This window comes from Cyclopterus lumpus, chromosome 6, assembly GCF_009769545.1.
Source record: "Cyclopterus lumpus isolate fCycLum1 chromosome 6, fCycLum1.pri, whole genome shotgun sequence".
Lineage (NCBI taxonomy): Eukaryota > Metazoa > Chordata > Actinopteri > Perciformes > Cyclopteridae > Cyclopterus > Cyclopterus lumpus.
Genome location: NC_046971.1, coordinates 688,691 through 715,000, shown reverse-complemented (window position 1 = coordinate 715,000; position 26,310 = coordinate 688,691). Strand labels below are relative to the sequence as shown.

The following is a 26,310-nucleotide window of genomic DNA, read 5'->3' as shown; positions in this document are numbered from 1 at the left end:
CTGTGTGCGTGAGTGTGTGTGTCTGTGTGCGTGTGTGTGTGTGTGTCTGTGTGCGTGTGTGTGTGTGCGTGTGTCTGTGTGTGCGTGTGTGTGTGTCTGTGTGTGTGTGTGTCTGTGTGCGTGTGTGTGTACCCTCCAGGCTGGTCTCAGTCAGGTCTTGGTGTCTCTCCAGGATCTCGGGGATCCGGATGAAGGCCACGCCCACGTCCTCACACTCCCTCTCCTGCTCCTCGGCTTCTGGAGGCTCGCTCACCACCGTGAACCGGATTCTGACCCACCACCACCACCACAACAACAACAACAACACCAACACATGTCTGAATTATTAACACTGTCAGTATGGTTCATGTCCATAAAATCTTCTGGTTTCCCGTCTGTGACAGACACGTCACGTCTCACTTCCTGTCTAAACAAGTCCCGCCCACCTCTCCATGGGAGGGTTCCGTCCCTGCAGGACTCGTCTCAGCAGCTGCCTCCTCGGCCCGTTGTTCTCTGAGTCCACAGGAACAACTGTGGAACAACAACCAGGGTCAGAGGTCAACACTGAGGTCTGAACCTCCACCGAGGAGACAAGGAGCCAGGAGGCTAGTGGAGGAAACACGGTGAGTCCTTAGTGAAAGTCTTTTGAGGCGTGTTTGGTCTCCACACGGCGCTGACGACAGCTGTCAGAATCTTTTCATTGTTCTGACCGACATTCAAAGTAACAACAAAGAAACACGTACGGGATAATAACCAAAAGGGATTGAGCTTTCATACCTTACCTTAACTTACCATACCATACCATACCGTACCCTACCTTACTCTACCTTACTCTACCTTACCATATCCTACCCTGCCTTACCCTACCTTACCATACCATACCATACCGTACCCTACCATACCTTACCCTACCTTACCCTACCTTACCATACCATACCCTACCTTACCATACCATACCATACCATACCCTACCCTACCTTACCATACCATACCGTACCCTACCATACCCTACCTTACCTTACCCTACCTTACCATACCCTACCTTACCGTACCCTACCTTACCCTACCTTACTCTACCTTACCATACACTACCCTGCCTTACCCTACCTTACTATACCATACCGTACCCTACCCTACCATACCATACCCTACCATACCTTACATTACCTTACCCTACCTTACCTTACCCTACCTTACCCTACCTTACCATACCATACCTTACATTACCCTACCTTACCCTACCTTACCTTACCCTACCTTACCCTACCATACCTTACCTTACCCTACCTTACCTTACCATACCCTACCTTACCATACCATACCATACCCTACCTTACCCTACCTTACCCTACCATACCCTACCTTACCTTACCCTACCATACCATACCATACCGTACCCTACCATACCCTACCTTACATTATCCTACCTTACCCTACCATACCCTACCATACCTTACCCTACCATACCCTACCATACCTTACTATACCCTACCTTACCCTACCATACCCTACCCGGCCTTATCCTTACCATACCATACCCTACCATACCCTACCTTACCTTACCCTACCTTACCCTACCTTACCATACCATACCCTACCTTACCATACCATACCATACCATACCCTACCCTACCTTACCATACCATACCGTACCCTACCATACCCTACCTTACCTTACCCTACCTTACCATACCCTACCTTACCGTACCCTACCTTACCCTACCTTACTCTACCTTACCATACACTACCCTGCCTTACCCTACCTTACTATACCATACCGTACCCTACCCTACCATACCATACCCTACCATACCTTACATTACCTTACCCTACCTTACCTTACCCTACCTTACCCTACCTTACCATACCATACCTTACATTACCCTACCTTACCCTACCTTACCTTACCCTACCTTACCCTACCATACCTTACCTTACCCTACCTTACCTTACCATACCCTACCTTACCATACCATACCATACCCTACCTTACCCTACCTTACCCTACCATACCCTACCTTACCTTACCCTACCATACCATACCATACCGTACCCTACCATACCCTACCTTACATTATCCTACCTTACCCTACCATACCCTACCATACCTTACCCTACAATACCCTACCTTACCTTACCATACCCTACCCTTACCGGCCCTAATAACTTACCTGTTAGTAAACAAACATTTTAAGAACAATAGGTCTACGTCAGTGCTAATAATAATTTATTTAACTGATGCCATGTCTCCTCCACTTGATGCCATGTCTCTTACACTTGAGAACGGTCAAAAGGATTGTTTATAAAACGATTGCTGAGGGTGTGAATGAAATATATGATAATAATTTAGCTTAGGAATATATATATATATATATATATATATATATATATATATATATATATATATATATATATATAGATATAGATAGACATAGTATATTAGATTGTGGCTTTACTTACTTATTGTATGTAATGATTGACTGAATAAAACACACACATTATTCTTCTTAATTGAATAAATATTCAGAGTTTTTGCTGTTTTATGAAGGCTAGTGAACATTGTTGAACGATTTCTGAGGCTGTAAAGGGGAAGCTTCACATCATCTGACCTTTGCTGTAGTTGTAGTTGATGCTCTGGCCCTGGGGGGGTTTGGGGAGAGCCAAGGGGGTCTCCTCCGTGGGCAGATCCAGCAGCGAGTACTCAACAAACAGACGCACCACACTGCCGTCCCGGGACACCCGAGACTCCGGCCTCAAGCTCAGAGACACGACCTCCACCCGGACTCGCTGTGAGGGCTGTGAAGGAGGAGAGACATTATATTTATATTCTTCTGTCACTGTATATCTGTGTTGGTTCAGATCGCTTTCACCTACACAGGCTCTTAATACACAACTCATATCTTCAGATTCTAATCCAGCCTGAAAAACACGCAGAGTCTTCAGGGTTACAGCTCCACATTCACTTCATCAGGTTCAGATATTAATCATAATCCAAGGTATTCATAGCCTGACTTCCATTGGTGGTGGAGCTGCTTGTTGACGACCCTCTGAGGGCCTTCAGAGAGGCGTTCACTGACCTTCCTCCCTGCTGGGCGCCCGTGAATGATGCAGTCATCGCTGTCGGACTGAGAGGCCTCACTCGGATCCTCCACATCTGGATCCAGCAGGGAGGACAAACACAGTAAAGATCTGATGTTAAGGCTTCCCTCAGAGGAACGTCGTTAACATTTATGAAGGCTGCTCTAAAGATTATTGGCAGCCACATTCAATATTTACGCCCCACGGAGAGAAAACAAAAACATTTGCACCTTTCAGAGCATCCATTAAAACAAAAAGACGTATTTTCTACGTTTCATCACCTTCCACGATGTCCTCAGAGACGTCAGAGTCGTCAGAATGAGACCGACAGCCGAGCGGGACCAGCTGACCTTCAGAGAAGTGAGACTCGTCCTCTTCCTCCTTGTCTTCCTCTGCAGCGCTCACCTGCAAACACAGAACACATAGATTCAGTTATCAGGTGTCCAGAAAGAGGAAGAGCACTCCAAGGTTTCTCCTTCATGAGCTGAGTGAATACTGAACATTTAGAGTATTCAGAATGGTTTACTTCCTCCTCCACTAGAAATGTGCTGCAATGCTTATTATCAGGTCAATATATGTCAATATGTGAAACCTCAACAGGTTGACTTACATATATACTGCATATGATTTACTATTCTGTTATTTATAGAGTGAAGTGTGTACACAGGTTATAAACATGTTTACATGTATATATAGGTTATATATATAGGTTATAAACGTGTATAAAGAGGAGCATGTTATAATCAGGTTTTATAGTGTGTATCAACAGGTTATAAACGTGTCTAAAGAGTAGCATCTTATAATCAGGTTATAAACGTGTATCAACAGGTTATAAACGTGTATAAAGAGTAGCATCTTATAATCAGGTTATAAACGTGTATCAACAGGTTATAAACGTGTATAAAGAGTAGCATCTTATAATCAGGTTATAAACGTGTATAAAGAGTAGCATGTTATAAACAGGTTATAAACGTGTATAAAGAGTAGCATGTTATAAACGTGTATAAACAGTAGCAGGTGATAATCAGGTTATAAATGTTTATAAAGAGTAGCATCTTATAATCAGGTTATAAACGTGTATAAAGAGTAGCATGTTATAAACAGGTTATAAACGTGTATAAAGAGTAGCATGTTATAAACGTGTATAAACAGTAGCAGGTGATAATCAGGTTATAAATGTTTATAAACAGGTTATACATGTGTATAAAGCGTATCAGGTTATAATCAGGTTATAAACATGTATCAACAGGTTATAAACATGTATAAACAGGTTATAAATGTGTATCAACAGTAGCAGGTGTTGAGTTGTAGTGGATTTTATATACAAGAAAGATATGATCATTAATTTGAGGAATATTCTGAGGAATGTATTATGAAGCATAAGAGAGGATCACTGTTTTATTATTCTGTTTGTTAATGACAAATGTAAAGATTCATTGTATGATGCATGAGAATGAATGAATGTTTTATTGTTTAGACAATAGTTAAAGGGATGCCGATTGAAACCTGAGATGTTGCTTTTATTCTGTAGGCAGGATAATAGGGTTTTATTCTGAAGGGGAACTTCCTGTCCTTGACCGGAAGTGTGATCTTTGACCCCGCTAGCTTATCGATTTGAGGCATTCTTTGAAGTGGCCAATGGAACTAACCTTCAGGTGTGAACCTCATGTCTTATTCTCTGGTCAGCAGCATGTCTCTGAAAGGTATTTACATGAATACCTCCACTAACCAATGGAACTAACCTTCAGGTGTGAACCTCATGTCTTATTCTCTGGTCAGCAGCATGTCTCTGAAAGGTATTTACATGAATACCTCCACTAACCAATGGAACTAACCTTCAGGTGTGAACCTCATGTCTTATTCTCTGGTCAGCAGCATGTCTCTGAAAGGTATTTACATGAATACCTCCACTAACCAATGGAACTAACCTTCAGGTGTGAACCTCATGTCTTATTCTCTGGTCAGCAGCATGTCTCTGAAAGGTATTTACATGAATACCTCCACTAACCAATGGAACTAACCTTCAGGTGTGAACCTCATGTCTTATTCTCTGGTCAGCAGCATGCTGTGTCTCTGAAAGGTATTTACATGAATACCTCCACTAACCAATGGAACCAACCTTCAGGTGTGAACCTCATGTCTTATTCTCTGGTCAGCAGCATGTCTCTGAAAGGTATTTACATGAATACCTCCACTAACCAATGGAACTAACCTTCAGGTGTGAACCTCATGTCTTATTCTCTGGTCAGCAGCATGCTGTGTCTCTGAAAGGTATTTACATGAATACCTCCACTAACCAATGGAACTAACCTTCAGGTGTGAACCTCATGTCTTATTCTCTGGTCAGCAGCATGTCTCTGAAAGGTATTTACATGAATACCTCCACTAACCAATGGAACTAACCTTCAGGTGTGAACCTCATGTCTTATTCTCTGGTCAGCAGCATGTCTCTGAAAGGTATTTACATGAATACCTCCACTAACCAATGGAACTAACCTTCAGGTGTGAACCTCATGTCTTATTCTCTGGTCAGCAGCATGTCTCTGAAAGGTATTTACATGAATACCTCCACTAACCAATGGAACTAACCTTCAGGTGTGAACCTCATGTCTTATTCTCTGGTCAGCAGCTTGTCTCTGAAAGGTATTTACATGAATACCTCCACTAACCAATGGAACTAACCTTCAGGTGTGAACCTCATGTCTTATTCTCTGGTCAGCAGCATGTCTCTGAAAGGTATTTACATGAATACCTCCACTAACCAATGGAACTAACCTTCAGGTGTGAACCTCATGTCTTATTCTCTGGTCAGCAGCATGCTGTGTCTCTGAAAGGTATTTACATGAATACCTCCACTAACCAATGGGAGCTTAGCTCAGCGAATGGACTGCCAATAAAACTAATTGTAAGACGTGAATTTGGTCTCTTACGTGGTGACGCCAGACAGAAACTGTTGGCTAAGTCAGGAGACTGTGGAAGTGAAGCCATGTGAGCGCGTCCGGGCCTGGACCATGTATGTATACAGATGACTCTTGTTTGTTATGATTAAATAATGATTATTATATATCTCTGGCTTCGGAGCTTCTTCTTCCAAGCACCAGGTAGCTCGAGACTCTCTGAACCCTTACACAGGTTATAAACACGCATCAACAGTAGCAGGTTATAATCAGGTTATAAACAGTAACCATTTACCTTTATAACAGGAGCTAAAGTCCCTCTCTGGTCTGCAGACACATTGTCCTCCACCTGACAGAGGAACACAACACTGCTTTATAATTCATGACCAATATTTCCACTTGTACTGATCTTTGTTTGCTTATCAGTTCTCCAAGTTAAAGAACAGATGGTTTAGAGAGTCAGCTCTCCTTTAACCGCCTGCTGGACATCGATATCTCAACAAGGGACGTGAGCGGTTGTCTTCAGTGAAAACTTTGTTTTGGAGGCTGAACAACCACAAACATGGATTGAAGCACAATATTTCATTTGATAAAAACATGAGGTGAATTTCAGAATGGATTCCATCTAACTTTGTTCAATAAATGTGGACTTTTGGACTTTCCTAATTTTGGGAATGTTTGGTTCACAGGAGTCAGAAACAATCCTACAGATTCTCCAAAGACTACATCATCAGTGAGTCAATTATTCAATAAGTGATCAATATTTGAGGTCATTTGAAAAGCAAACGTGTAAAACGCGTAAAGATGTTCTGCTCCTGTGACTTCATTGATGATGATTGATCATGGAAATAGTTTTTATAATAAAATGAACTTTAAAGCTACTGAGGCTGAGAAACAAATATAAAGCTATTATATTAGCTATTTAACAGGGTTTTTAAAGGTTCAATTCAATGTCCTGTTAATAACTGTGATTTGAACGTGTTGTCGGCCTCGTCAACAGCAGAGGTCTCACCTGGTCCTCCTGGTCCTCCTGGTCCTCCTGGTCCTCCGGCGCTGACGGGTCCATGAACGAGACCTTTTTGGCAGCCGACCTGTCTTCCGGTCGAGTCCTCGGTCGGAGTTTCGGCAGCTTGGCCTGAGGGAAGAAAACATTCAGCAGCCTGTCGATGATCGAGAGCACAACTTGTTTCACCTCGTCTGCCGACCTTTGACCTGCAGGCCTCGGGGATTGAGACGGGGTGTTTGTCTTCCTCCTGCAGCGCCTCATCGTCCTCTTCCTCCTCCTCGGAGGCCACGATGGCGGCTGACGGAGGGACATAGGTGGACCTCCACTTCAGCGTCACTTCAATGAGGCCGGCGGCGAGTCCCGAGGGGTCGGTCAGCTGGAACGCTCCTGAGGGACAGAAACACTTCTCATTCACTAGGAAGCAAGGAGGCACTTTACGGTCAACGGAGGTACAACGATATAAAAGAATGTTCAGAGAAGAAATATATATATTACTGAAATTTATGAAGTTCAAGTCAAACATTTAAGAGAAAGATACTCAAATCACGTTCTTAAGTTTGTTGGTCTTTTTTCTCACGGAACCTAATAAACAATGAAACACACAGTAGCTCCTGATGTCTGAATATTATATATAAATATGTATATATAATAAACATGCCGTCATGAAGAAAAGATGTTTAATACGTTGTGTACACTTCCTGACTCACCTGTGATGCCCTGGTCCCGGGTCAGAGGCAGCAGAGGCACTCGGCTCTTCCCCACGTACGCGTCCATCTGCTCCTCCTTGTCGTCGAACACGTAGAGCTGCAGGGCCTCGGTCCTCAGGTAGCGGTCCAAGTCTACGTCCACGGGGACGGAGTAGGACTTGAGGTCGTCCAGGGGGGGGTTGCAGCAGTCGTGGACGGTGGCGGTCGGGTAGTCGGGGAAGTCGTAGAACTTGTAGACCACGTAAGGGCTCGGCAGCCCGGATCCGCCGGACTTCTTCAGGTCTCTGCAGAGGTGGACTGTGATGGAGAGCTCGTTCCAGCTGGCGGGAGGCTGCAGAAGAAGAAACAGAGGTTTCTGGAAGCTACCAGGTCAACCTGAAGCTAGAGAATCAAACCCACGGCTAGTACCTGTTGAGGGTGGTTCAGCTTCTCTTTGTACAGACGGACCGTCTCCGTCACCGGGAGCTTCAGCCTCAACCAGTAATCCACAGAGCCGAAGGACCGAGTCTCCTCAGACACGCCTGGAGGACAGAAACCTCTGATATATGAAGATATGAAATATTATAATAACTACAACTTTAGTTTGTAATATAAACTACAACTTTAGTTTAGTTTTAAATCTAAACTAGAACTTTAGTTTTTAATACAAACTATAACTTTAGTTTAGTTTCTTAACATAAACTATAACTTTAATTTTTAATACAAACTATAACTTTAGTTTAGTTTCTTAACATAAACTATAACTTTAGTTTTTAACATAAACTATAACTTTAGTTTTTAATACAAACTATAACTTTAGTTTAGTTTCTTAACATAAACTATAACTTTAGTTTTTAATATAAACTAGAACTTTAGTTTTTAACATAAACTATAACTTTAATTTTTAATACAAACTATAACTTTAGTTTAGTTTCTTAACATAAACTATAACTTTAGTTTTTAACATAAACTATAACTTTAGTTTTTAATACAAACTATAACTTTAGTTTAGTTTCTTAACATAAACTATAACTTTAGTTTTTAATACAAACTATAACTTTAGTTTTTAACATAAACTATAACTTTAATTTTTAATACAAACTATAACTTTAGTTTAGTTTCTTAACATAAACTATAACTTTAGTTTTTAATATAAACTAGAACTTTAGTTTTTAATATGAACTATAACTTTAGTTTTTAATATAAACTAGAACTTTAGTTTAGTTTCTTAACATAAACTATAACTTTAGTTTAGTTTTTAATATAAACTAGAACTTTAGTTTTTAATACAAACTATAACTTTAGTTTAGTTTCTTAACATAAACTATAACTTTAGTTTTTAATATAAACTATAACTTTAGTTTAGTTTCTTAACATAAACTAGAACTTTAGTTTTTAATCTAAACTAGAACTTTAGTTTTTAATCTAAACTAGAACTTTAGTTTAGTTTCTTAACATAAACTAGAACTTTAGTTTAGTTTCTTAACATAAACTAGAACTTTAGTTTAGTTTCTTAACATAAACTATAACTTTAGTTTTTAATATGTCTCCATGTCTCCGTGTCTCAATGTATCCTTGCCTCCTTGTCTCAATGTATCCTTGCCTCCTTGTCTCCATGTCTCCTTGCCTCCTTGTCTATGTGTCACCTGTTATTTGTATTATTAGGAGTTCAATCATAAGTTGCGAAATGAAAATCTAAAAAGAAGCTATTTGTCTCCTCTTCGTCTCTTAGTCACCTTGCCTCCTTGTCTATTTCTCACCTCTTCTATTTGTCACCGTGTCTCCTTGTCTCCATGTCTCCATGTCTCCTTGCCTCCTTGTCTCAATGTCTCCTTGTCTCCATGTCTCCTTGCCTCCGTGTCTCAATGTATCCTTGCCTCCTTGTCTCCATGTCTCCTTGCCTGCTTGTCTATGTGTCACCTTGTCTCTTTGTATATTTGTCTCCTTTTGCCTCCTATCCTCCTTGTCTCAATGTATCCTTGTCTCCATGTCTCCTTGCCTCCTTGTCTATTTGTCACCTTGTCTCTTTGTATATTTGTCTCCTTGTCGCCTTTTGCCTCCTATCCTCCTTGTCTCAATGTCTCCTTGTCTCAACGTCTCCTTGCCTCCTTGTCACCTTGTCTCTTTGTATATTTGTCTCCTTGTCGCCCTTTGCCTCCTATCCTCCTTGTCTCCATGTTTCCTTGCCTCCTTGTCTATGTGTCACCTTGTCTCTTTGTATATTTGTCTCCTTTTGCCTCCTATCCTCCTTGTCTCAATGTATCCTTGCCTCCTTGTCTATGTATCACATTGTCTCTTTGTATATTTGTCTCCTTTTGCCTCCTATCCTCCTTGTCTCAATGTATCCTTGCCTCCTTGTCTATGTGTCACATTGTCTCTTTGTATATTTGTCTCCTTTTGCCTCCTATCCTCCTTGTCTCAATGTATCCTTGCCTCCTTGTCTATGTGTCACATTGTCTCTTTGTATATTTGTCTCCTTTTGCCTCCTATCCTCCTTGTCTCAATGTATCCTTGCCTCCTTGTCTATGTGTCACATTGTCTCTTTGTATATTTGTCTCCTTTTGCCTCCTATCCTCCTTGTTTCAATGTATCCTTGCCTCCTTGTCTATGTGTCACATTGTCTCTTTGTATATTTGTCTCCTTTTGCCTCCTATCCTCCTTGTTTCAATGTATCCTTGCCTCCTTGTCTATTTGTCACCTTGTGTCTTTGTATATTTGTCTCCTTGTCCCCTTTTGCCTCCTACCCTCCTTGTTTCAATGTCTCCTTGCCTCCATGCCTCCTTGCCTCTCTCACAGTTGGCTCTTCTCGCCTCCTACAGACTCACCGACCAGCGGCACGGTGCCGTAGACTCTCCCGTCTTGTTGCAGCAGCTGTTGCAGCCCGAGTCGCCCGCTGGCCAGCGTCCTCCAGTCCAGACCCAGGGCCTGGTGCAGCTCCACGGTCACGCTGCCTCCACGCAGGAAGTCCAGCAGCCGCTCGTCCACCATCACCACGTACTTGGACGTGAAACCGTAGGTCGGCGTGCGGCCAGTCGCCACCGGGGTGGCGTGCGGCTCGAACAGGTAGAAGGCGTAGGTGCAGAAGGTGGAGGGCTCGTCTCCAAGAGCCTGCAGGGCGGACGGGGACAGCGTGGCACCGACCACCTGCAGCTCCAGAAGGTTCTCTCCTCCGCCCAGACGAAGACTTTCCTCTTCACACTCGTCTTCATCACTCACAACTGGTTGGAACGAAGAGGGTTTGGTGCCGTAGGCCACGTCTCGGAGCTGAGCTGAGGAGGAGGAGGAGGAGGAGGAGGAGGAGGTGATCAGAGATGAAGGAGCAACACATATCAAACATCATGTGCTGGAGGATCAATACCTTCCAGTCTCTGGATCTTGGCGGCTCTGGAGTCGAGCAGAGCTGCCTGTCGTTCCAGCTGCTGCTCCCACGTCACTTTGTTGGCTTCCATCTTCTTCAGCACCGCCTGAAGCTCCGCCTCCTCACAGAGACAACAGGGTCAGACTCCACTGGGCACATTTACTGTTCGTGAAGAACCAGAAACCAGTAGCTCTGAGCACTGAACACAAAGCCACTAGTGTCTCTTTCAGAATAAGAGCATGAACCAGAATAGTTCATGAAAAGATTCTTCATCTGAAGGTGTGTGTTCTAACCCGTTTAGTCTAAAACCTACAGGTGAAGGTGTGCTGGTCTGCAGCCAAGCTTCACCTGGTAGTCCTTGCTGATCCTGGCCTCCATGCTAAGCAGGTTCCTGGTCTTCTGCAGCTCCTGGATGGTCTCAGCGTGAGCAGCTCGTAGCTCTGAGCCGACTACTACTCCTCCCGCCTCCACCTCCTGCAAGAAGCACAGATCTCCACTCTTCTGGGACTGACGCTTCTGTGGAGAGACCAGTATGTACCAGTGTGAACCAGTATGGATCAGTATGAACTAGTGTGTGAACCAGTATGGATCAGTATGAACCAGTGTGCACCAGTATGGATCAGTATGAACTAGTGTGTGAACCAGTATGGATCAGTATGAACCAGTGTGCACCAGTATGGATCAGTATGAACTAGTGTGTGAACCAGTATGGATCAGTATGAACCAGTGTGCACCAGTATGAACTCTGCCGACTCGTCTCCTCTCGGTTTCCAGTTATGTGAGTGAGCGCGGAGTGATCATGTGATCACCTGGTCACATGATCACATGATCACATAATCACATGCAGCGTGTTGGTAGAGGAGTCTGGGTAGTTCCACCAGGTAGCAGGGTGGTAGAGGAGTCTGGGTAGTTCCACCAGGTAGCAGGGTGGTAGAGGAGTCTGGGTAGTTCCACCAGGTAGCAGGGTGGTAGAGGAGTCTGGGTAGTTCCACCAGGTAACAGTGTGGTAGAGGAGTCTGGGTAGTTCCACCAGGTAGCAGGGTGGTAGAGGAGTCTGGGTAGTTCCACCAGGTAGCAGGGTGGTAGAGGAGTCTGGGTAGTTCCACCAGGTAACAGTGTGGTAGAGGAGTCTGGGTAGTTCCACCAGGTAGCAGGGTGGTAGAGGAGTCTGGGTAGTTCCACCAGGTAACAGGGTGGTAGAGGAGTCTGGGTAGTTCCACCAGGTAACAGGGTGGTAGAGGAGTCTGGGTAGTTCCACCAGGTAACAGGGTGGTAGAGGAGTCTGGGTAGTTCCACCAGGTAACAGGGTGGTAGAGGAGTCTGGGTAGTTCCACCAGGTAGCAGGGTGGTAGAGGAGTCTGGGTAGTTCCACCAGGTAACAGGGTGGTAGAGGAGTCTGGGTAGTTCCACCAGGTAGCAGGGTGGTAGAGGAGTCTGGGTAGTTCCACCAGGTAACAGTGTGGTAGAGGAGTCTGGGTAGTTCCACCAGGTAACAGTGTGGTAGAGGAGTCTGGGTAGTTCCACCAGGTAGCAGGGTGGTAGAGGAGTCTGGGTAGTTCCACCAGGTAACAGGGTGGTAGAGGAGTCTGGGTAGTTCCACCAGGTAGCAGGGTGGTAGAGGAGTCTGGGTAGTTCCACCGGGTAGCAGGGTGGTAGAGGAGTCTGGGTAGTTCCACCAGGTAACAGTGTGGTAGAGGAGTCTGGGTAGTTCCACCAGGTAGCAGGGTGGTAGAGGAGTCTGGGTAGTTCCACCAGGTAACAGGGTGGTAGAGGAGTCTGGGTAGTTCCACCAGGTAGCAGGGTGGTAGAGGAGTCTGGGTAGTTCCACCAGGTAGCAGGGTGGTAGAGGAGTCTGGGTAGTTCCACCAGGTAGCAGGGTGGTAGAGGAGTCTGGGTAGTTCCACCAGGTAACAGTGTGGTAGAGGAGTCTGGGTAGTTCCACCAGGTAACAGTGTGGTAGAGGAGTCTGGGTAGTTCCACCAGGTAGCAGGGTGGTAGAGGAGTCTGGGTAGTTCCACCAGGTAACAGTGTGGTAGAGGAGTCTGGGTAGTTCCACCAGGTAGCAGGGTGGTAGAGGAGTCTGGGTAGTTCCACCAGGTAACAGGGTGGTAGAGGAGTCTGGGTAGTTCCACCAGGTAGCAGGGTGGTAGAGGAGTCTGGGTAGTTCCACCAGGTAGCAGGGTGGTAGAGGAGTCTGGGTAGTTCCACCAGGTAGCAGGGTGGTAGAGGAGTCTGGGTAGTTCCACCAGGTAACAGTGTGGTAGAGGAGTCTGGGTAGTTCCACCAGGTAGCAGGGTGGTAGAGGAGTCTGGGTAGTTCCACCAGGTAGCAGGGTGGTAGAGGAGTCTGGGTAGTTCCACCAGGTAGCAGGGTGGTAGAGGAGTCTGGGTAGTTCCACCAGGTAACAGGGTGGTAGAGGAGTCTGGGTAGTTCCACCAGGTAACAGGGTGGTAGAGGAGTCTGGGTAGTTCCACCAGGTAGCAGGGTGGTAGAGGAGTCTGGGTAGTTCCACCAGGTAGCAGGGTGGTAGAGGAGTCTGGGTAGTTCCACCAGGTAGCAGGGTGGTAGAGGAGTCTGGGTAGTTCCACCAGGTAACAGTGTGGTAGAGGAGTCTGGGTAGTTCCACCAGGTAGCAGGGTGGTAGAGGAGTCTGGGTAGTTCCACCAGGTAGCAGGGTGGTAGAGGAGTCTGGGTAGTTCCACCAGGTAACAGTGTGGTAGAGGAGTCTGGGTAGTTCCACCAGGTAGCAGTGTGGTAGAGGAGTCTGGGTAGTTCCACCAGGTAACAGGGTGGTAGAGGAGTCTGGGTAGTTCCACCAGGTAACAGGGTGGTAGAGGAGTCTGGGTAGTTCCACCAGGTAACAGTGTGGTAGAGGAGTCTGGGTAGTTCCACCAGGTAACAGTGTGGTAGAGGAGTCTGGGTAGTTCCACCAGGTAGCAGGGTGGTAGAGGAGTCTGGGTAGTTCCACCAGGTAACAGGGTGGTAGAGGAGTCTGGGTAGTTCCACCAGGTAGCAGGGTGGTAGAGGAGTCTGGGTAGTTCCACCAGGTAGCAGGGTGGTAGAGGAGTCTGGGTAGTTCCACCAGGTAACAGTGTGGTAGAGGAGTCTGGGTAGTTCCACCAGGTAGCAGGGTGGTAGAGGAGTCTGGGTAGTTCCACCAGGTAACAGGGTGGTAGAGGAGTCTGGGTAGTTCCACCAGGTAACAGTGTGGTAGAGGAGTCTGGGTAGTTCCACCAGGTAGCAGGGTGGTAGAGGAGTCTGGGTAGTTCCACCAGGTAACAGGGTGGTAGAGGAGTCTGGGTAGTTCCACCAGGTAGCAGGGTGGTAGAGGAGTCTGGGTAGTTCCACCAGGTAGCAGGGTGGTAGAGGAGTCTGGGTAGTTCCACCAGGTAACAGTGTGGTAGAGGAGTCTGGGTAGTTCCACCAGGTAGCAGGGTGGTAGAGGAGTCTGGGTAGTTCCACCAGGTAGCAGGGTGGTAGAGGAGTCTGGGTAGACTCAGGGTGGAACCCTCCTATTACCAAACTGTGGACATGTCCAGCTACTGGGACAGATGGACTACTGGGAGCATGCTATGCTCACTGGGTGCTGGTACATTTTTGAACATTGTTATTGTTTACTTGTTCTTTGTTTATTGGACTATTATTTATTTTTTTGTATTTCAAATGATGATATTTTTTTATAGTGTTTTCTGTTTTCATTGCAATAGTGAGACGAAGGATTCCTTAAAAGCAAACCTCCTCTCCTCTGATTAAATGATTCATGTGAGAAGAGGGTGGAATCTAGAGGAACCGATAGCGAGTGGGAAGGTTTCTGTTGCTTTTACCTTCATGAGCAGCAGAGCCTCGGTGAGTTCAGCCTTGTGGAGCTCCTCCTTCAGCAAACACAGCACCAGTAAAGCGTTTGAATGCAGTGGCTGTTTATTATGATTATTATTGTTATTATTATTATGAATCCTCTCACTCTGCTGCAGAACTTCAGGCGGTCCTGTAGTTCCTCCATCTGCTGCTTCTGCTCCACAGTCTGAAGATGAAGTTCCCTATTTTCTTCCGTCAGCTTCTCGTTCGTGTCTGAGAAATGAAACTCGTGAATTAAAGTCATTCTTAAGGAATCATTGAAGCTTGTGAGCTGATGTGTGTTCATGAACACGAGAACAGAACCTCTCTCCGCTTTGATCTTATCCAGGATCTCATTCTTGTCCACGAGGTCAGCCTTCAGCGCCGCCTCCAGCTGAGCGATCTGCAGCTTCAGCTGCTGCTCCTGAATCTGAGTCCTCTGCTGCCGGCACCCGTCGGAGGCTCTGAAACATACGAAACGTTAGCGTAGCATTATCTGAGCATTAGTTAGAACGAATCTCACCGAGACGTTAGCTTAGCATTGGGTAGAATGAATCACACCGAGACGTAAGCTTAGCATTAGTTAGAATGAATCACACCGAGACGTTAACTTAGCATTAGCTAGAATGAATATTACCGAGACGTTAGCTTAGCATTAGTTAGAATGAATCCCACCGGAAAGTTAGCTGAGCATTAGCTAGAACGAATCACACCGATACATTAGCTTAGCATTAGTTAGAATGAATCACAACGGAAAGTTAGCTGAGCATTAGCTAGAATGAATCACACCAAGACGTTAGCTGAGCAACTGGGGGTTCAGTGTCTTGCTCAAGGACACATCAACATGAACTATGGTCAGAATGAAACACGTCCATATATCTCTCTGTGTACGAGCTAATATCAACTTAGTTTAGCTTAGCATTAGCTAGAATGAAACACACAGGTCTTTCTTGAAAATACCACCCTCTAAAAGGGTCTAAAAGAGGGTCTAAACGGCTCTAAAGGGGTCTAAAAGAGAGTCTAAACAGCTCTAAAGGGGTCTAAAAGAGGGTCTAAACAGCTCTAAAGGGGTCTAAAAGAGAGTCTAAACAGCTCTAAAGGGGTCTAAAAGAGAGTCTAAACAGCTCTAAAGGGGTCTAAAAGAGAGTCTAAACAGCTCTAAAGGGGTCTAAAAGAGAGTCTAAACGGCTCTAAAGGGGTCTAAAAGAGGGTCTAAACGGCTCTAAAAGGGGTCTAAAAGAGGGTCTAAACGGCTCTAAAGGGGTCTAAAAGAGGGTCTAAACGGCTCTAAAGGGGTCTAAAAGAGGGTCTAAACAGCTCTAAAGGGGTCTAAAAGAGGGTCTAAACGGCTCTAAAAGGGTCTAAAAGAGGGTCTAAACAGCTCTAAAAGGGTCTAAAAGAGGGTCTAAACGGCTCTAAAAGGGTCTAAAAGAGGGTCTAAACGGCTCTAAAAGGGTCTAAAAGAGGGTCTAAACAGCTCTAAAGGGGTCTAAAAGAGGGTCTAAACGGCTCTAAAAGGGTCTAAAAGAGGGTCTAAACAGCTCTAAAAGGGTGGACAGACTGAGGGGCCATGTGTTGCCTCAGGAGGAGATGCCTTTAGTTCTTTAGTTCTTCCTCCCACTGAGTTCGTCACTGATGCAGGAGGAACTCCTTTCTGAACCAGTCATAAGGACTACATTTACCAGCTGCACCAGCAGAGTGGACATGCACATAGAAAGGTGGAGAATGCTCCCCGTCAGGGCTGGACAGTGATCTGAGGTGCAGTCTGAGGAGCATGCAGCATTGGGACCCTGAGGCTGGTGCCGCTGGTTGACCTGGGTTCGGGTAGTGTGCGTTGGGAGCAGTGGGAAGAGAAGCGAGGCTTCTCACCTGTGGACCAGTTTGTCATTGTTGTCCTTCAGCAGGTCTCTCTCCTGCTCCAACTCGCTGATCCTCTCCTGCAGCTTCACACCACCAGAGCAGAGACGGAGTTACAGGACGGAGACACTGCTGCTGAACGACGGATATCAAACACGCGTTCTCACCTGCTCCACCTTCAGCCTGGAGATGGAGCCGCTCTGCAGACGCTCCTCCAGGTCCAGACTCCTCATCCTCTCGTCCTTCAGCTGAGCCGACAGCTGGTCCACCTTCAGCATTGCAGCCTCGTGAGCGACCTTCAGCGCCCTCTGGCTCTGAGACACAAACCACATGGTAGGAAGGTCTAGATGAGGACGTTACTGAGTACACTGGGTCTCCATTAGTGGGTACAGGTCCTGGTCTCGAGGACTCACCTCTTGCAGCCCCAGGAAGCGTCCCTCCAGCTCCGCCGTCCTCTCCGTCCTGAGGAACATCTGCTTCTGCAGGCGGATCATCTCCACATTGCCGGTGACGTGCGACCTGAGAGGAACACCAGAGTTACCGTCTGCCTCCGGGACACCAGCGGGACCTCCAAGACCACTATGAGACCACTATGAGAGCATAGACCACCTGACCAGATACCTAGGATCCAGGAGGATATCCAGATCATCATCAACCTGTATCCCTCTGCATGAATAAAGCATTCAAACTCTGTACTACTCATCCTGGTGAGTTCCTGCAGACATGAATAATAAATGTTCTCCAGCTTTACAGCACTGTTTGTGTTATTAATACTTAATTATTGGTGATCAATACTTCATCACTCAGTCAGAGTTGTGTTATTAATACTTAATTAATAATGATAAATACTTCATCACTCAGTCAGAGTTGGAGGTGAACACTAGCATGGACGCTGATTTTATTTCCCCTAAAACCATTATAATACATAATAAATATAATAATATATATTAATATAAAGACCTGCTCCTCTTTAGAACCAGAACCATTATAATACATAATAAATATAATCATATATATAATATAATAATATAAAGACCTGCTCCTCTTTAGAACCAGAACCATTATAATACATAATAAATATAATAATATATATAATATAATAATATAAAGACCTGCTCCTCTTTAGAACCAGAACCATTATAATACATAATAAATATAATAATATATATAATATAATAATATAAAGACCTGCTCCTCTTTAGAACCAGAACCATTATAATACATAATAAATATAATAATATATATAAAATATAAAGTCCTGCTCCTCTTTAGAACCAGAACCATTATAATACATAATCAATATAATAATATATATTAATATAAAGTCCTGCTCCTCTTTAGAACCAGAACCATTATAATACTTAATAAATATAATATATATAATATAAAGTCCTGCTCCTCTTTAGAACCAGAACCATTATAATACATAATAAATATAATAATATATATAATATAATAATATAAAGTCCTGCTCCTCTTTAGAACCAGAACCATTATAATATTTAATAAATATAATAAATATAATATAATAATATAAAGTCCTGCTCCTCTTTAGAACCAGAACCATTATAATATTTAATAAATATAATATATATAATATAATAATATAAAGTCCTGCTCCTCTTTAGAACCAGAACCATTATAATACTTAATAAATATAATATATATAATATAATAATATAAAGTCCTGCTCCTCTTTAGAACCAGAACCATTATAATACATAATACATATTATAATATATATATAATATAATAATATAAAGTCCTGCTCCTCTTTAGAACCAGAGCCATTATAATACATAATATATATATATAATATAATAATATAATAATCCGGTGCTTCTAGCTCAGACGAGTAAAGCAAACGAGTGAACGCAGCATGAAGGGGAGTGAACAGATGACCTTCAAAATAATAGCACAGGATTCTTTTCTTAACATTTTGCCGAGGCAAAGGTGATCATATGTCTGTCAAGCCATAAAATGGATTCCTTGAGCTTGACCCCTGTGCTCTACGGATATGAATATGAAACTGAGCTCTGGGTTAGGGTTAGTTTTCATCTGCTGTACCCGGACAGAGTTTTGTCTGTCCTCAAATTAAAAAATGACAAAATTAAACTAAAATTCATCAAGTTCAGTCAAAGTTTCTCTGATTTGTTGTCACATGTTGTTTGTTGTCTCAGAGAATCAATCATGATGTCATAGTTTTAAAAGAGAAATATCCTAATTTTAAGCTTTGTTTGGGCTGATGCGTTCAGGGACCGTCAGAAAGATGAGCATCTGGCTGCTCATCTCCTCACAGAAGCACCCGGTACCTCAGTCTAGAGGTCTGCTGCTCTCGGGCCTGCAGGAGTCTCTCCTGGTGCTGGGCCTCCTTCCTCCTCAGCTCCTCCCTCAGCTGCTCCGCCGCTGCCTGCACCTCCTCCATGTGGCTCCTCTGGAGCTCCAGCACGCTCTCTCTGGGTCACATCAACAACTCAATCATTCACAATGATCGTTGGGATCAATAACAACAAACACAATCATCTCTTCATTTTGATTTTAAACTAACTAGTGAATGTGTTTACAATGTGTGTGTTTGTTCGTATATTCGTTTTTTTCATGTAAAATAAAGGTTTTGTAAAAATCAAAAAAACAAAAATTAAAATCTCTCTCTGTCCTCTCTCTCTCTCTCTCTCTCTCTCTCTGTCCCCCCTCTCTCTCTCTCTGTCTCTCTCTCTGTCCCCCCTCTCTCTCTCTGTCTCCTCTCTCTCTTTCCCTCCCTCTCCACTCTTTCTCTCTTTCCCTCCCTACCTCTCTCTGTCCCCCCTCTCTCTCTCTCTTTCCCTCCCTACCTCTCTCTGTCCCCCCTCTCTCTCTCTCTTTCCCTCCCTACCTCTCTCTGTCCCCCCTCTCTCTCTCTGTCCCCTCTCTCTCTCTCTCTTTCCCTCCCTCTCCCCTCTTTCTCTCTTTCCCTCCCTACCTCTCTCTGTCCCCTCTCTCTGTCTCTCTTTCCCTCCCTCTCCCCTCTTTCTCTCTCCCTCTCTCTCTTTTCCTCCCTACCTCTCTCTGTCCTCCCTCTTTCTCTGTCTGTCACTCTTTCCCTCCCACTCTCCCCTCCCTCTCCCTCTCTCTCTCTTTCCCTCCCTTCCTCTCTCTCTCTTTCCCTCCCTCTCTCTGTCCTCCCTCTTTCTCTCTCTGTCACTCTTTCCCTCCCACTCTCCCCTCCCTATCTCTCTGTCTCTCTTTCCCTCCCTCTCTCTGTCCTCCCTCTTTCTCTCTCTGTCACTCTTTCCCTCCCACTCTCCCCTCCCTCTCCCTCTCTCTCTCTTTCCCTCCCTCTCTCTGTCCTCCCTCTTTCTCTCTGTCACTCTTTCCCTCCCACTCTCCCTCTCCCTATCTCTGTCTCTCTCTCTCTTTCCCTCCCTTCCTCTCTCTGTCCCACTCTGCCTCTAACAACTCTCTCTCTCTCTCTATGTCCCCCCTCTCTCTCTCTCTCTCTCTCTCTCTGTCTCTCTCTCTGTCCCCTCTCTCTCTCTATGTCCCCCCTCTCTCTGTCCCTCTCTCCCTGTCTCTCTCTCTCTGTCTCTCTCTCTGTCCCCTCTCTCTCTCTCTGTCTCTCTCTCTCTGTCTCTCTCTCTGTCCCCTCTCTCTCTCTATGTCCCCTCTCTCTCTGTCTGTCCCCTCTCTCTCTCTCTCTGTCCCCTCTCTCTCTCTCTATGTCCCCTCTCTCTCTCTATGTCCCCTCTCTCTCTGTCTCTCTCTCTGTCTCTCTCTCTGTCCCCTCTCTCTCTCTATGTCCCCTCTCTCTCATTCTCTCTCTCTATGTCCCCTCTCTCTATGTCCCCTCTCTCTCTGTCTCTCTCTCTATGTCCCCTCTAATAACTCTCTCATTCTCTCTCTCTCTGTCCCCTCTCTCTCTCTATGTCCCCTCTCTCTCATTCTCTCTCTCTATGTCCCCTCTCTCTCTGTCTCTCTCTATGTCCCCTCTAACAACTATCTCATTCTCTCTCTCTCCGTCCCCTCTCTCTCTCTCTGTCCCCTCTCTCTCTGTCTCTCTCTCTATGTCCCCTCTAACAACTCTCTCATTCTCTCTCTCTCTGTCCCCTCTCTCTCTATCTCTCTCTCTCTATGTCCCCTCTCTCTATGTCCCCTCTCTCTCATTCTCTCTCTCTATGTCCCCTCTCTCTATGTCCCCTCTAACAACTCTCTCATTCTCTCTCTCTCTGTCCCCTCTCTCTCTCTATGTCCCCTCTCTCTCATTCTCTCTCTCTATGTCCCCTCTCTCTCTGTCTCTCTCTCTATGTCCCCTCTAACAACTCTCTCATTCTCTCTCTCTCTGTCTGTCTCCCCCCTCTTTCTTTCTCTCTCTCCATCTCTCTCTCTGTCCTCCCTCACTCTCTCCTTGTCTCTCTCCATCTCTATCTGTCCCTCTCTCTCCTTTCTTGGATTGTAATTCATCTCTTGGATTATTTAGATGATGCAGTTTTCCTTTCAATTTGTCCAATTATACATTTAAAGAAGGATTTTCAGCAATTCAGTTAAATGCTTTTGGGCTTCAACACTTTTCAGCAGGTAGTTTGCCTTTTCTGTATTTTCATATATATTCGTCTATTCCGCTATTTTCAGCTATATACAGCTATTTTCTTTTATATTCTGCTTTTTTCAGATATATTCCGCTATTTTCAGGTATATTCAGCTATTTTCAGATATATTCAGCTATTTTCTGCTACATTCTGCTTTTTAAGCTATATTCAGCTATATTCGTCTATTCCGCTATTTTCAGCTATATTCAGCTATATTCTGCTTTTTTCAGATATATTCCGCTATTTTCAGCTATTTTCTGCTATATTCAGATATTTTCAGCTATATTCAGCTACATTCTGCTTTTTTAAGCTATATTCAGCTATATTCGGTTATTCCGCTATTTTCAGATATATTCCGCTATTTTCATATATATTCAGCTTTTTGCATTCCAACGCATTTTCAGCAGGAAATGCTCTTTCTAGTTATATTCTATTGTTCATATTGATATTCTATTGTTCATATTGATATTCTATTGTTCTTATTTATATTATATTGTTCATATTGATATTCTATTGTTCATAGTGATATTCTATTGTTCATATTGATATTCTATTGTTCATATTGATATTCTATTGCTCTTATTTATATTCAATTGTTCATATTGATATTCTATTGTTCTTATTTATATTCTATTGTTCATATTGATATTCTATTGTTCATATTGATATTCTATTGTTCTTATTTATATTATATTGTTCATATTGATATTCTATTGTTCTTATTTATATTATATTGTTCATATTGATATTCTATTGTTCTTATTTATATTATATTGTTCATATTGATATTATATTGTTCATATTGATATTCTATTGTTCATATTTATATTCTATTGTTCTTATTTATATTATATTCTTATTTATATTCTATTCTATTGTTCACATTTATATTATTTTGTTCTTATTTATATTATATTGTTCTTATTTATATTCTATTCTTATTTATATTCTATTCAATTGTTCACATTTATATTCTATTATTCTTATTCCTATTCTATTGTTATTATTTATATTCTATTGTTATTATTTATATTACATTTTTCTTATTTATATTCTATAGTTCATATGTATATTATATTGTTCTTATTCATATTCTATTGTACTTGGTGGTCCTCAGACTGATAGCTGCTGGGTTCAGAGGCCTAGACCCTGTCCCCCAGACTCACAGGTTGCGGACCTCGGCTCTGGCCTCCTCCAGCAGGCTGTGTCCGAATCGAGGCAACAGGCCCGTAGGGGGTTTTCCTCCTCCCTCTGAACCTGCAGGAGACAAAACCAGTTCAGGCCTGTTACTACGCCTCAACCTGTGAAGACGTGATCTGGACTCCTGGATCCAGGACCTACACTTGGGGGGCGCCTGAGGAAGAGGGGAGGAGTCGTCTCGCAGCTTCTTTAAACCCGAGTTGACCCTTGATGGAATGCGGCCGTATGGCGCTGCCCTCCTACTGTGGGAGTTGATGAGCTGCTGCTTGGCCACCAGGAGGCGCCGCTTCATTCCCTCGTTCTCGGCTTGCAGGCTCCGTACTTTCTCCTGCAGCTCCTCCATCAGCTCCTCCATCTCCACGTCCCGCTGCTTGCAGACCGCCTGGCCTCCTCCACCCAGGGCCAGCTGCTCCATACGACCACGGTCCTTCACCAGCCTCATCAGCTTAGTACCCAGCCTGAGGAGGAGAAGAAGGTCTTTTAGTTCAGTTCATTATACGACGTGGAAGACGCTTTAAATAATAATAGCTTTGATGATGTCATAGTGATGTCATCGGGGCGAGCAGCTTGACCCCTGCGTTTAGATTAGAATGAGAAACCCCATGGAGCATGATGGGAAATGTAGGATCCTGTGTTTCTGAAGGTCAGGACTTCTCTGCAGGACTTACTTCTTGATCTTGTCCTCCTGCTTGTGAACATGTCGTTTGAGGACCAGCGTCTCCTCGTGGACTCGGAGGAACCGGTCCTCCAGCTCCTCCCTAGACACCCGCGAGACGTCCTGCCGCACCCGAGCATTCTGATTGGCTGACAGATCTGTCACCAGAAAACAAAACAACCCGCTCACATGGTGCTCTCAGATGAAAGAGACCAAAGGTGTATCATATTAATCCTTGTGTCATATACACTGAATGTGTTATAACCTCTTCATCATGTTACTACTGTCATCAAATGAATCCTTGTGTCATATACACTGAATGTGTTATAACCTCTTCATCATGTTACTACTCTCATTATATGAATCCTTGTGTCATATACACTGAATGTGTTATAACCTCTTCATCATGTTACTACTGTCATTAAATGAATCCTTGTGTCATACACACTGAATGTGTTATAACCTCTTCATCATGTTACTACTGTCATTATATGAATCCTTGTCATATACACTGAATGTGTTATAACCTCTTCATCATGTTACTACTCTCATTATATGAATCCTTATGTCATATACACTGAATGTGACATATATTGTACTTCTGGTCACATGACATGTATTGTACTTCTGGTCACATGACATATATTGTACTACTGGTCACATGACATATATTGTACTTCTGGTCACATGACATATATTGTACTTCTGGTCACATGACATATATTGTACTTCTGGTCACATGACATATATTGTACTTCTGGTCACATGAAATCTATTGTACTTCTGGTCACATGATATCTATTGCACTTCTGGTCACATGATATATATTGTACTGCTGGATATCTATTGTACTGCTGGTCACATGACATATTGTACTTCTGGTCACATGACATATATTGTACTTCTGGTCACATGACATCTATTGTACTTCTGGTCACATGACTATTGTACTTCTGGTCACATGACATCTATTGTACTTCTAGTCACATGACATCTATTGTACTTCTGGTCACATGACATCTATTGTACTTCTGGTCACATGACATCTATTGTACTTCTGGTCACATGACATCTATTGTACTTCTGGTCACATGACATCTATTGTACTTCTGGTCACATGACATCTATTGTACTTCTGGTCACATGACATCTATTGTACTTCTGGTCACATGACATCTATTGTACTTCTGGTCACATTACATCTATTGTACTTCTGATCACATGACTATTGTACTTCTGGTCACATGACTATTGTACTTCTGTCCATCCTGATAGAGGATCCTCTCATCCTGATAGAGGATTGCTCTTGCTGTGCTTTCTGCCCTTTTTATCACCTTAAAGGTTTTTGGGGGGAGTTGTTTCTGTTTCTTATGTGAGGTCAAAGGTCAGACGATGTCGTATGTGTACAGATTGTAAAGCGAGAGTTTATCATTTGTGATTTTGGGCTCTACAAACTGAATTGGAGGAACCGACTAGAGACCTGATGCCAGCCGGGACGGGAGGTCTCTGACCGGGATATCTGCTGCCGTCTCATCCAGTCCTCTGAACATCTGAGAAGGAGAGGATGACGTCATGTGACTGATCTGTGTCTTCTAGACCAACAAAGAGTACTTAACTTTCAAGATGACTCCCCTCCTGCTGCCTCCACTTGGTTTAAACTGGCGGAGCGACAAGAGGCGAGCTGGTTATGGAAGCATGGCAGCTGAGAGAGCCGAACGGAAGTCACGTGTTTAACGAGTCTTCCGTGTTTTTATCAAACCGTCTGGAGGAATACATCACGTGACGTCACCGCTAAGCGACAAACACTAACAATATGAACGTGCTCTGAAGGGGCTTTAAAACGCACAGATCAATACAATAGTGACTCACACACCAGAGTTATACGAATGTATATATATATAGATTGTATATAATAGTGTGTGTGGTTTATAAGATAATTAACGTAATATTCTATTCAAGCTAGCTGCGTTAGCTTCGTTACTAGCTCACTAAACAGACTCACTATCTCACTCTTTTGACTTCAAATAGTGAAGTATTGTCTTCATATTTCATAAATCATTTTAAAGGACCTCCATGCTTCTTTTCGAAACATTTCTTACCTTTTAAATCGACTTTATGAACCGAGAGACGGTTGCTACTGAAAACACAACAGTCCGTGTCGTTATGACGCAACCACGCATGCGCCAAGTGAGGAGCTCTTTGGGAAATGTAGTTTTCCCCGAGCGGTCGGCTTATTGCAGCTGCCGACGCTTTTAGTTCATTGATTTTCAATCCATACACATTTGTATCTTCCCCTCCTCACGTGTGAGATGATGAATCACTCACACGAACATGGAGACGCCTTCTCTGAGTCTGGAGAACCTTTCTCTGGACCTTCCATGTGTAGTTCCATCTATTTGGTTTTCTATTGCTCCCACGGCACTCTTTGAGGCCTTTGCATTATGTCTGTGTTTATGTATTCATGAGCAGCTGATTGACGTGCTGTCAGAAGCCCCTCATGAGTTCACTCACGGCCGTGACCTTTGACCCCCTGCCGGACGCCGTGCTGTGAGTGTGTCTGTCAGAAGTCCATGATGCCTCCCGACCTCCAGCAGGCCACACCTCCATTTCTCCATCACATCCCTCCCTCCAGTTCTCCATCACATCCCTCCATTTCTCCATCACATCCCTCCCTCCATTTCTCCATCACATCCCTCCATTTCTCCATCCCTCCCTCCATTTCTCCATCACATCCCTCCATTTCTCCATCACATCCCTCCCTCCATTTCTCCATCACATCCCTCCATTTCTCCATCCCTCCCTCCATTTCTCCATCACATCCCTCCATTTCTCCATCCCTCCCTCCATTTCTCCATCACATCCCTCCATTTCTCCATCACATCCCTCCCTCCATTTCTCCATCACATCCCTCCATTTCTCCATCCCTCCCTCCATTTCTCCATCACATCCCTCCATTTCTCCATCACATCCCTCCCTCCAGTTCTCCATCACATCCCTCCCTCCATTTCTCCATCACATCCCTCCATGTCTCCATCCCTCCCTCCATGTCTCCATCCCTCCCTCCATTTCTCCATCACATCCCTCCATTTCTCCATCACATCCCTCCCTCCATTTCTCCATCCCTCCCTCCATTTCTCCATCACATCCCTCCCTCCATTTCTCCATCCCTCCCTCCATTTCTCCATCACATCCCTCCCT

The 26,310-nt window shown here is 44.1% G+C and overlaps 1 protein-coding gene across 2 annotated transcripts in view; it reads right to left on the bottom strand.

Annotated features, from left to right (window-relative positions):
- rpgrip1l (RPGRIP1 like) overlaps positions 1 to 25,306 on the bottom strand; it is a 27,886-nt gene extending 2,580 nt beyond the window's left edge. The window contains exons 1-25 of one of the 2 annotated variants that reach the window (XM_034535331.1): positions 25,212 to 25,306; positions 24,593 to 24,662; positions 23,126 to 23,270; positions 22,599 to 22,915; positions 22,424 to 22,514; positions 19,008 to 19,151; positions 17,109 to 17,214; positions 16,863 to 17,009; positions 16,708 to 16,781; positions 15,163 to 15,302; positions 14,966 to 15,072; positions 14,829 to 14,876; positions 11,353 to 11,520; positions 11,005 to 11,125; positions 10,472 to 10,915; positions 8,076 to 8,188; positions 7,668 to 7,998; positions 7,160 to 7,347; positions 6,967 to 7,089; positions 6,250 to 6,303; positions 3,339 to 3,462; positions 3,057 to 3,133; positions 2,589 to 2,775; positions 426 to 510; positions 133 to 269 (exon numbers count right to left, since the gene is read on the bottom strand). In XM_034535331.1, coding sequence (XP_034391222.1) covers positions 133 to 269; positions 426 to 510; positions 2,589 to 2,775; positions 3,057 to 3,133; positions 3,339 to 3,462; positions 6,250 to 6,303; positions 6,967 to 7,089; positions 7,160 to 7,347; positions 7,668 to 7,998; positions 8,076 to 8,188; positions 10,472 to 10,915; positions 11,005 to 11,125; positions 11,353 to 11,520; positions 14,829 to 14,876; positions 14,966 to 15,072; positions 15,163 to 15,302; positions 16,708 to 16,781; positions 16,863 to 17,009; positions 17,109 to 17,214; positions 19,008 to 19,151; positions 22,424 to 22,514; positions 22,599 to 22,915; positions 23,126 to 23,270; positions 24,593 to 24,662 — 3,541 coding nt within the window. In that variant the 5' untranslated portion in view covers positions 25,212 to 25,306. The remainder of the gene's footprint in view (positions 1 to 132; positions 270 to 425; positions 511 to 2,588; positions 2,776 to 3,056; positions 3,134 to 3,338; positions 3,463 to 6,249; positions 6,304 to 6,966; positions 7,090 to 7,159; positions 7,348 to 7,667; positions 7,999 to 8,075; positions 8,189 to 10,471; positions 10,916 to 11,004; positions 11,126 to 11,352; positions 11,521 to 14,828; positions 14,877 to 14,965; positions 15,073 to 15,162; positions 15,303 to 16,707; positions 16,782 to 16,862; positions 17,010 to 17,108; positions 17,215 to 19,007; positions 19,152 to 22,423; positions 22,515 to 22,598; positions 22,916 to 23,125; positions 23,271 to 24,592; positions 24,663 to 25,211) is intronic. The other variant, XM_034535332.1, reaches the window with a different exon arrangement.
- Between the last annotated feature and the right edge of the window lie 1,004 nt (positions 25,307 to 26,310).